Genomic DNA, 11,342 nt, shown 5'->3' with positions numbered 1-11,342 from the left:
AAATACTGTGATAGCCTCTCAAATTCGTGAAAATAGTACGAGCTTGCCACTTTTCAGATTGGTAATCGAAAAACAGCTAACATTTTTAAAGTCATTAAAAAATATCTATTATTTTACTGAAACACGGAAAGTCTAGCATAATATGTGGGATTATAGAACTCCTACATATAAACGTCTCGCATATTATGTTGGAACTCCAACACTACGAAATTCTAGCGCATCATGTTGGAAGCTCATATATAAAAAATGCGAACTGCATCATCTTATGCTAGAATATTTCCGAAAAAGTGGCTAAACTTTTATTACTTTTAAAACTAGGACTATTTTTAATTAACATTTATAAATCGAGCTATTTTTTATTTTTTCCCCTCAAATACTTTTCTATAGACTATCATAAAACGTAATCTCCCACTGTCTTCTAGAAAAGTAAAAATAAAAAAAACAAAAGGAGATATAAGCGCTGTATACATATGAAAAAAAATAGAAAATACAAAAGTGTCAATATAATAAAATTATAAAATTAATATACAGTAAACAGAGCCCTCAATTTGGGATCAATTCTAGGGTTTCTCCACACACACACACAGTAATAATGTCTACGAACGGGAAATTAATGCCGAATTTGGACCAAAACAGCACAAAGCTCCTTAATTTAACCGTTCTTCAGCGTATCGATGCTTTCGTTGAAGAAATATTAATCACTGCAGCTCATGTTACTTTCTACGCTTTCAATATCGACAATAGCCAATGGGTATATTCATTCTTTTTCTCCTAAAAAAATTGCATCTTTTATTTGTATTATTCATTTTCTCTTAAAAAAATGCATATTTATTAGTTTTAAAGAGTTTTTTAATTTTTAAAAGGTTAATTTTGTTAGTATTAGAATGAAATGGGTCTGAACTATTAGTAGATAATTAGTTTGGTATTGAGGGTAGTTTATTGATTGATTACTTGATTAACATGTGTTTGAGCAGTTATTATTGTAGTACTGATGTTGTGTGTGTGTGTGTTTTTGTTTTTGCAGAGTCGAAAGGATGTGGAAGGATCTTTGTTTGTTGTGAAGAGGTAAGTAATTATGCGTTTTTGGAGTTGTAATTCTGTTAGTTTTTTTTCCTGACCTGTTTTAGGATTCTTTGTCTACATAATATTGGCCTGAAATGAGTTTAAATGGAATAACGTGGTCAGCAGTCTGGATTCATATAGCCAATCCCAACTTGTTTGGGAGTAAGGCGTAATTGTTGTTTTAGACTTTTGATTAATTAGAACCTTTTTGAGGTGGATCATGTTCTTTTTGTTCAAAAGATTTTAAATATAATATGGTCAGAAATATGTACTTCAGAGGGATAAATGTGAGCTTTAAAGAAGCTGAAATTTTATAGAAATAATTTGCCTTAATGGTCAAAGGATATATCAGTATTGAGATTAACATGAGTTCAATAGAGCGAAAAAAATGTAGAAGATTCAGATAGCCGACCCTAACTGGCTTGAGATTGAGACGAAGTTGATTAATTGAGTAAAAAGTTTTTTTTATAACGGCGTTGTTTGGGCCAGCTTACGCACATCTTGACTTTTCCATTGGGTACCTGCTACCTCCCGAGTCCCACCAGCACAGGTACCGGGTAACTCTATCCACTAAGTATTAGGCAGATGGGAAGAAGTTACCTAGGTTTTTTTGCCTCCACTGGGATTTGAATCTGAGACATCATGGTTGCCTCCCATTTCATTTACCGCTAGGACATACCCTTGGGTGCAAAATAAAGTAGGAACACTAGCACTGAATGGGGTCTCAAATTGATTGAAAGTTTCTAGATTTAATGCATTCTTCTTCTTCATGAGTTGATCTGTATGGTGCGGCTCTTTGAGATATTTATTATTTCTATGTTGGGGTATTACAGGAGTGCTCAACCTCGGTTTCAGTTCATTGTTATGAACCGCAGAAATACGGGTAAGTTACTTGTTTTCTGTTCTAAAACTTTCTGCTTGGGCTGTATCTTTGACGGAACTTTTGCAAGGTTGTTTGATGCTTTAGGTTCTCCGTCGTAATTACCTAGATGTTTGACATTTCTCCGCTGGACTAGGAAAACATACATTCTATGGCTAGTTTTTGTGTTTGTTTTCTTTTTCCTTGTGGAAAAAAGTGCATGAAGTAGTAGCTCATGCCTGACTGACTATTTGATGTGAACAACATAGAACCATATTAACATAATTCGTGAAGTATGTCATCTTGTTGATGAATCTCAAGGGGGTGTAAGTTATTTTTGGAGAATCCTGAACTAGTAAACTTGACTTCAACTCGTGTCAAGAGATAGTAATAAAGTAGTCCTCATTTGCAGGAAAATACTGGAATGGCAATTGATGGTGATCTCTTAGAGTCAATGTGGACTTAGTTAATAACAAAGCACAATGGAAGCAGAGGATCTACATAGGTGATACCAATTAGTTAGCATTAAGACTTAATTGATGTTGCTACACTAACTTAGGAATGGTGTTTGCTAGGAGTCTTTCTGGTTAGGAGCTTGTACATTCGTGTCGGCACTGTAACATTTAAGAATTTTCTAGTTTTAGGGAATTCCCAGTACTGAAATATCCACTTCCAATTTTAAAGAGAAGGTTTGGAAACATATTTATTCTGATTCAGACGGAGAGATGCATTTGAGTACCGATGTTTATCATGCATCTGAATTTACATACGGTAACGAATGGAGTGGACCTAAATAAAGCAGAATGGAAACAAAGGACTCATATAACTGACCCAACTAATACGGGATCGAGGGCAGTTAATTGATTGACTGAATCGGTTTAAGCGAATTAGACTATTGTACAGAAGCGAGGGTATAGCTATTATAATTTATAGAAGTTCTCCAGACAATTGGTGATGTCCCAAATGTAGAAGTGCGCCAAACATTTGGGGGTGTCCCAGAATATGAAGTGGCTCATTTGATATTTCTTAGGAATTTTTATAATGGAGACACATATTTTGTCCTTGCTTTCGTGTTTAGAACTTATTAGAAAATTGGCTCAATATCAAGTCTTGAACTATTTGAGTGCTTCTGTATCAAATCTTGAATTTTTTGAGTGCTTTCTTTCTTCACTTGATAGTTAACTGTAAATATGAAGAAATTTGATCAACCCCTTTGTTTGAAGCTAGTAGGATTTCAGCACTAATTTAAAAAAGAATGCTTACAAAACGGAAAAAGGATAAAAAGAGAAGTGACTTTCTTGGGAAAAATTGAACATTGAAAGACTGAAAATCACTCACCTGAAATTTTTATTTTGCAAGAAAATTAAAAGGATGAAACAAGGAGGAGGAAATGCCTAAAATAAAGACTAGTTACCCTACAAAAAAGTACAAAGAAGGTTGGAAGCTCATTCCTTGAGCAGGTGAGGAAATAAAATTCTAATGTAGACAGTAACTTTTCCTGTACACTGATAAAGGCTGTCCCTTAAAGCATCTGGTAAGTAAGTCATCTCTCTTAAGCATATTAACCATATCTCTGGTCAAGAATGAACTTGTGCTTTGAGATTGTAAATAAAGTGTTTAGTTTGCATGTTGAAAAATTACTGGATTCTTTTGACCTTAAATGTGAAATAAACATATTCTGTCAACTGAACTAAAAGACTGAGTAATCATGACTAGTCTTTTGTTTATTGTCATGTCCCAGGACTTCTGGAGAGAAATGAGAGATTTATTGATTCCCAAACCCCCTTTTTTCTTGCTAATTATGGCTTTGGAGTAAGGAGTTCATCTCTAAGTTTTTATCGTAGATATTGTGGTTACTCTATTCGTAACTAGTGATTCTGTCTTTTTTTTATCAGGTAAGGTAACAAAATAAGACTAGTGATTCTGTCTTGGTATTCAAACAGTGATCTCCAATCTTTATCCAGTGAATGTACTTGTCAAAAAAAAAAAAAAAATACCTTATCAAAAAAAAAAATGTACTTGTCAAAAAAAAACATCTCCAGTCAATGTGATATAATTGTACTTTTTGAGGGTATAAAGTAGGACATTAAGAAATTGGAGGCTGAATCCCTTGCGTTTAACCCGTCTTTTAGGTCAATCAAGTTTAGTTACTTAAATGGTGCTTTCCCCTTTTTCTGGATGACAGTCAATTGTCTATAGAGAACCCCCATTAGAGTTGCCCAGCAAAACTAGCTATCTACTAGGGTTCCCTGAGTACCATGAACTTGGCAGATCTTTATTTTATGAAAGATGTCAATATACTTAATTTGTATCAAAAGTTTGTTTTTACCTCCGTAAATTTAGTGTTTTAGACATATTGATTTAAAAAAAATTATTGTTTGATATTTAAATAAAGCTATTGACATGAAATCCATGTTGCTCATAAGTGGGTATAGAAAGTTAAGATTTTGCTCTCTATATGAGCATTTATGTTTAGTTCCTTTGTTTTAAAGATGTGACTTTATTCCTACAAGCAGATAATTTGGTGGAGGATCTCTTGGGTGATTTTGAGTTCGAGGTCCAGGTCCCATATTTATTATATCGAAATCCTTCCCAAGAAGTAAATGGGATATGGTTTTATAATTCACGTGAATGTGAAGAAGTTGCAAATCTCTTTAACAGGTAACCTTTTCAATCCCGTTTTCCCCTCCATAAATCATTCTTTTCTACCCAGACCCCACTTGTGGGATTCTACTGGGTTGTTATTGTTGTTGTAAATCATTCTTTTCTAATCTCCTGCATTTCCACTCTCCTCGCCCCTTTTTCTGTGTGTGGGTATGCTTAGCTCCCCCCAATATTCATTGTGCTAATTCTATGTCAGAAACTAAATTTGCGTAATGTGGCTTTTTGAGGACTCAATTGTTTATGCAGTCAATCTTTTGAAGTATGTGCTTGTAACCTAATTTATGCATGCGATTATGCAATAGAATTCACTAGTTTTGCTGCCTATAGGTTGGACCCGTCTTGAACCTCAGTCTATAACATCTGAAATTGTTGTAGTGAATGGCCTAAAGATTAGCAGGATGGTATGTTCGGCCTAGTCATTATTTTGGTAGGTGAATGATTAGATGATTTCCAATTTAAAGTTGCAGCTTTGTTTTCGTTGTCTTTTTCCTGATCAGTAAAGAGAAACAGTTTTACTTTGGCTTGGGGATGTTCTCCTTTTTATTTCCGAGGCACCTAATATCTGGCTTGGGGACATTCTTCTTTTACCTTCCAAAACACCTCCAACTCCTTGCCCTCGGGTCTTTGGTCTAGTTGTAAGAGTGGAACACATTATGTATGGGTTGGGGCACGTCATGGTTCGAATCGTGCCGCAGACAAAAGCGTTGTATTTAAGTGGAGAAAGGTAGATGGTGGGCCCATTATCCACCAAGTTTCGAACCGTGTGCCACTGACTTGGGGATTTCCCAATTTCAAAAGTTGAAATACCTCCAACTCCTCTCTTACCTTACTACCCACTGTATGTTAACTGAAATGGTTCCCTATATCTTCTTCTCACATTTTCAAATAAGTTTCTCTTAGAGCGATTGAGAAGTTGAGTATATGTTTTTGTGAACTTGAAACTTTTAGGCAGAGGCGTCTATTAACAGGGAAAAAAGAAAAAAAAAACTTTTAGGTAGAGATTCAAGTTTGTCAATGCAAAACTTCCTCATCATACCTTCCCACTTATTCTATTTATCACCTTAATGAGAAATGAAAGGATCAGACAGGTGTTTTGGTTGTTCTGCGCAATGATTTCCATGTCAATCTTATCTTGCCTTTTCTTTTCCATATGTATCCTATTATGCCTGATAATCAGTTTCGACTTTTACTGGTGGTCAGGATATTGAGTGCTTATTCCAAGGTGCCTACCAAGTTCAAACTACCATCAAACAGGAGGTATTCCATTTCATATTTATAAAAATCATAATATATTTGTTGATCAAAATGATAGATTCTCTTTGACTGTTAAAACACTAAATTTTATACAGTTCAGCGTTGGTCTATTTCTTGACTTATGTTTCAGATATAGTAGTTTAGCTTGACATTTAACAAGTTTTTGGTCTTCCCTTTGTTTGCTAATCTTGAACTGCACTATGACTGAGAGAGCATAATAAACTGCCTTCCTAAAGAACCTGGTCAACAAGATACTATTTGAATTTTCAGGGGTCCAATAGTTGAGATTCAAATGCTGTTAAAATTATTGTTGATGCTACTAGATATGGTCGAAATCTATGTGCTCAGAATGATTTTGACAGCAGAACTGTGGAAGAAAGTTACGTGGCGCCACCTGATCTGAGCAGGATAACATTGGTATCTGATGTGAAACTACGCTTTTAGTGAAATGCAAGTGGTGTTGAATGGGCCTTTGAATTGTTCGGTCTTCTGTATATTGTTTGAATAGGGTTGGTCCTAGCCCTACCATGGGTGCTTCTTATAAATGCTCATAAAACCTAAGCTATATGCATGGTGAAAGTGACTGCAAAAAGCTAATGAGACATTACTTTGTGAGAAGTGAAAGCTTTTAGTTGCAAACAAGCTGCACGGTCTTTGGAGGGGTGAATAATTTGGTGGGTCAGTTTACCTATTTAGCTAGTTGCTCAAAATATTATATTGACTGAAAAAAAGCAATTGCAACTGAGTGGCTTCTGAGAGGAACTTTTGATTTTGTGCAACTGAGTGGTTTACCTATTTAGCTAGTTGCGCAACATATTATGTTGACTGAAAAAAAGCAATTGCAACTGAGTGGCTTCTGAGAGGAACTTTTGATTTTGTGCAACTTAATACAGTGAATTTGGGGAGCTGGAAGCATCTCCAAGCATGTCGGTAATTGATGGTCCCCTGGAGCCATCTTCATCTACTACATCGAATACTGCGGATGTCCCAGATGATCATTCTTTTGTGAATTTCTTCAGTGTATGCTCTTTCTTTCCCTTCTATTTGCTCTTTTTTTCCTTTTTTCTCCCACATAATGTGGCTGTTATGCAGTGTTTGTCTTACAGAAAATAGTGTCTTTCATGTGTCAGTTCTTTTGGAAGATCTGGAATAACTGTCCTTTTTTTTTTTTGCTGGGTAAATAAAGAATTTTATTACCAATTGTGAATATGTATAGCTCAAGGAGTAAAGAAAAAACCAGCAAAAAATAGGAATTGGACAGAAAGTTCCAGTTCCAGTTCCATATCATCGTCTCTCAACAGCATAAACTCCATATCACCAAACCTAACCACTCAGGGATAAAAATTGTAGTTCAGCAGCATCCTAGCTAAGTGAGGTTTCCTGCTTGCTCTGTAGAAGATATCTTGAACAATCACCCTAGTAATAACAGCAGAACTTCTTTCCTTCCCCCTAAATACCCTTTCGTTTCTCTCCACGCATACATGGTAGACGCTGCCTGCTAGCACCATCCTGTATAATTCAGCATTGCAGTTCTTACCATTGTAATAAGTTATACCCCAGGCTAGCACTTCATTCCAACTCAGTCCTCGTCTCTGTATGCCCTGCCAACCCGACATCTTTTCCCATATCTCAGCAGCAATAACACTTGAAAAACAAGTGTGAAATACTTTCATTATGTTGATGACATAAGGGGCAAATCTGGTGCAAGACTATGCCCCATTGGGCCAGCCTATCCCTTGTATACAACCTCCCATGTGCAGCTAGCCTTAGAATAAATATCCATTCAGGAGCACCAAAACTATTACATATTAATCTTCTCCAGGGAGCCTTTTCAAAATCACTTCTGAGCTTCTTATATATTTTCCTGATAGAGAAGTGCTCCATAGAGAGAAATTCATTTATTGTGAGCCCACCTTGGTCTAGGTACTTTCCAGCCTTGACAATCTTTTGAAGACACCAGGATGCTTCCTTGCAAGTTATTTCCCAGATGGGATCACCTTTCCAATAGTAAGCATGTAGCCAACAGACCCAAAGCTTATCCTTCTTCTTGCATAAGTCAAATAACTTTTGTCATTAACCTTTGCTTTGGGATCAGTTATTCTTATAATAGGAAATCCTGTAAAAGTATTAGCCATACAGCCATACCTTTGTACAATTTTGCATACAATATGTTAATAAAGCATATGGTTGTTTTTAGGAATTTTGATTTGACGTATCAAAACATTACAAAATCCATCTATGAAGGAAGACCAACAGAGATTCCCTGTTGTTTCACATAAAGAAGTGATCACTGACTCATGCAATGCATTATTCCACCTTTCTATATAGGGGTCATGTTGTAAGTAATTTAAGTGGAGATACTTCTAGACGAGTACTATGTTTGATATGAAAAATTTGTTTATTATGATGTTCTTGTTACATATGTGTTAACGTGACCGAATTTTGAGCATTTCATTTTGCAGACTGCTATGAGAATTGGGAGTGCTCCAAATGTTGCAGTTCAGGGACAGCCGTACGACTCATCTGCAACAGTCCTTCCTCCTCCTCGTCCTCCTGCTGCTGTACCTCCCTCTTCAGCACCTGCACTGCCTCCATCTCCTCCTCTTTCTACATCTTTCCCTTTGATGCCTACCCTTGATGCTTCCGAACCAGACGCCAGTGCTAGAAGGTCTTCAAATCTAGTGAAACCATCATCATTCTTTGGTCCTCCTCCTTCCTCTTCTCCACTGATACCTCCTGTTTCTTCAACTGTGCCTACTGCTCCACCACTTCACCCCCCTGGGAATCTACAACGCCCTCACGGAGCTCCTTTGCTTCAACCATTTCCTCCCCCCACTCCTCCGCCATTTCTCACTCCAACTTCTGCTCCTAGCCCAAACAATGGACCTGTTATTAACAGAGGCAAAGTGCGTGAGGCACTTTTGATGCTTGTTCAAGTAAGTGTACCTGAATTGATAGTTACTTTCCTATGTGAACTTTTTTTATGGCGCTAAAGTTTTATAAATTCGCAATCAATTGCATATGCCAGAATGCGAAATTTTGCATTTGCCCTCATAATGAGAATTAACATTCAAAGCAAAGAGGGTCTGCTGAGGGCGCGTATTTAGGGGGAAAAAACTTCCAGCAGCTTCTGCCACTATGCTGGAACACATCCACATTATGAAGATTAATAAGGGAAATTGAGAAGAAAAAAGAAAAGAAAGAGAGAAGAGTATGCTAGCAGTTGCTTTTGAGTCTTTCTGTTGGAACTGGTTTTTGGTAGCTTCTGTCCTTCCTCTAGGACCTAATTTTTTTTTATCTGAGTCACATAGTCTGGATGGCTTTCCATCGGGGAACATAAAAACGTTTACACTTTTGAAATTAAGCACCTTACTTCCTCAAGGACCGAATGTGAAGCTATAAGGGATCATACCCTGGGAATTGCTAAATGACAAAAAAGTAGAAGTTTTACTCTATCTGAAGGGGCATGTCTCAAACTCCAACAATAAATGAATCGTTCTTCCCTCAAATCTCTGGATGAGATGTCTAAAAGATCCCGAACCCCTAAATTTCTTCCCCGTCCATTTTGGCACCCGACGCTCTCCGCCCATGCCCAACTCCCTCTCGCTCCCCTTAATTGTCTCCGATCTGTCCTCATTTCCTCTCTTTTCCATCTTTACGTTCGCAGACCTCTCCTTCCCCTGATGAGAGTTCCACACTTAAATTTCTCTTCCTCGTGTTGTGACTGCATGAGCCACATAGTAAGAGTTCCATGCCCAGTTGTTCGTGTCCTCAAAATACTTGCTTCACTTTGGGGTTGCTGATGCTCATCATTGCCACCTTGAGTTCTGTTAGTTGAAGTTGACAGAAATCTGTCCTTTGCCTTCAAGTGCTACTGAAAGTCCTTACATCCCCTTGCTCATGTAGAATAATAGAGGGTTGTCCAATTCACTGTATAACCCTTGAATTTTGGGGCAGAAAGGGGCAGAGTTGTTAGCAAAATTCTCCTCTACCCTCAGCTGCAATTTCTCTCTGACCTCAGCTTCCTTATCTGCCCTCAATAAAAATTGGTGAATGTCTTCAGTATTATTTGATAAAAAAAAGCAAATGGAACTTCAAGAGTCATGTCGGTTATCTTAGAATTGAAGGGCCGTTTTGGAAAGGAAAATCCTATTTCGCATCAATGTGGCCTAGTTTTAGGACATCCAGGAAAATCCTATTTTTCGCATCAAACTGGAATAATGTGAGTAACACAAAAGCTCTAGACAGTCCCGACTACAGAGTCGGATAAAACAAAGTTTGAAGCAATATAACAGTGTAGACTATAGCTTTCTTACCACACTACATACTCGGTAATGGTAGTTCCTTGATGTTTTTTTCTACTTTGCACCGAAACAAGAAAAACAAAAAAACATAGGTACCTTGACTTAGAAGACATGCCAAGTAGTTAATTTGTTATCACCTTGTTCTTGAGAAGCCATTAGAAGTTGGCAAAAGATTATAAGTATGGCAAATAATATGACTCGAAAATACAAGTCCCGACAGTATGTTAAAACTCTAGTAAGTATTGAGGGACTGGGTGAATAGGAACTTGCCAAGGTTATAAGGACTTCATATTTTTGCTTTTTTTCTTGCTTTTTTTTAATTTTTTTTTTGGCCCAGAAAACTAGTTATGGAGTCCACAAAATTAAATATTGGAGGGAGTAAGGTAGTATCCCGAGCTCATAATTTATTGATGTAATTAGTTGATTAGCTAGAGGATTTTATGGTTACTCCTGTTATGACATTTTTCCCTATTAGGATTCATGATTTGATAATCGTATAATTCACTGGTCTCTTTATGCATCTGATGTTACCTCTATTTCCATAACAGGATGATCAATTCATTGACACGGTGTATCGCGCTATTTCCAATACTCATCATACATGATAAACAGAGGAACTGCCTCACTTGTTGAAATCTCATTAAAACAATGTTACTGGCAGAAAGATGGCTTCGAGCGTCTGTCTATCGGGTTCCTTCTGTTTATAATATCTTTGAGACCCATTTTGTATAGTAGTATTAGACTATTAGTCAGTTTACTTGTTCAGATTTGTAATTTACCTTATATGCAATGTCTGGTTTTACTAGTCAGTTATGTTCTTGAGCTTTATGTTCATTAAATAATAGGCAATCATGCGGACTGTGTACTTGCATTTTCAGCTTTGGTATTTGCAACAATTGTGTTGTGATAAGCCGAATGGAAAGAAATATTTGGGGGGGGGGGGGGGAGAGGAGATTTTATGTTTTCCAGATAGAAAGTTAACTCTTCTGAGTACTTTTTCTTTTCTTACTCGAGTGGGAGGAAAATATTGAACTTGCATTTTGGAAGTTTAAAGTTAAATTGTTTTAAAATTCTCCAAAAAATATAATAATGTGGGAGTTGCAATTTTTAGAGTCAGAAAGGCAAAAATCCAGTACAATGGAGAGTAAAGGAAAATTTCACAATTTTCCTGCACAATGTATTATTCTCCGAAAGAGACT

At 36.8% G+C, this 11,342-nt stretch overlaps 1 protein-coding gene across 1 annotated transcript; it reads left to right on the top strand.

Moving 5' to 3' along the window:
* The first annotated feature begins 509 nt into the window (after positions 1–509).
* Positions 510–11,020, top strand: LOC107821837 (mRNA-decapping enzyme-like protein). Its single transcript, XM_016648296.2, has 8 exons — positions 510–751; positions 1,025–1,065; positions 1,896–1,945; positions 4,438–4,582; positions 5,786–5,842; positions 6,733–6,859; positions 8,302–8,775; positions 10,692–11,020. Exons 1-8 carry the CDS (start codon positions 593–595, stop codon positions 10,746–10,748), a joined length of 1,110 nt encoding a protein of 369 aa, XP_016503782.2. The 5' UTR covers positions 510–592; the 3' UTR covers positions 10,749–11,020.
* Positions 11,021–11,342: the final 322 nt, after the last annotated feature.

Source organism: Nicotiana tabacum, chromosome 22 (genome assembly GCF_000715075.1).
Source record: "Nicotiana tabacum cultivar K326 chromosome 22, ASM71507v2, whole genome shotgun sequence".
Classification (NCBI taxonomy): domain Eukaryota; kingdom Viridiplantae; phylum Streptophyta; class Magnoliopsida; order Solanales; family Solanaceae; genus Nicotiana; species Nicotiana tabacum.
The sequence above is the reverse complement of the archived record's forward strand: the minus strand, read 5'-3'. Positions and strand labels throughout refer to the sequence as shown.

What these genes read in the sequence shown, in the direction of transcription:
- LOC107821837 (XM_016648296.2), top strand. Translation starts at nt 593, where the DNA reads ATGTCTACGAACGGGAAATTAATGCCGAATTTGGACCAAAACAGCACA. An exon ending in TATGAACCGCAGAAATACGG is followed by an intron (nt 1,946 to 4,437) that starts GTAAGTTACTTG and finishes TCCTACAAGCAG; the next exon opens with ATAATTTGGTGGAGGATCTC. An exon ending in CTTTTGTGAATTTCTTCAGT is followed by an intron (nt 6,860 to 8,301) that starts GTATGCTCTTTC and finishes TTCATTTTGCAG; the next exon opens with ACTGCTATGAGAATTGGGAG.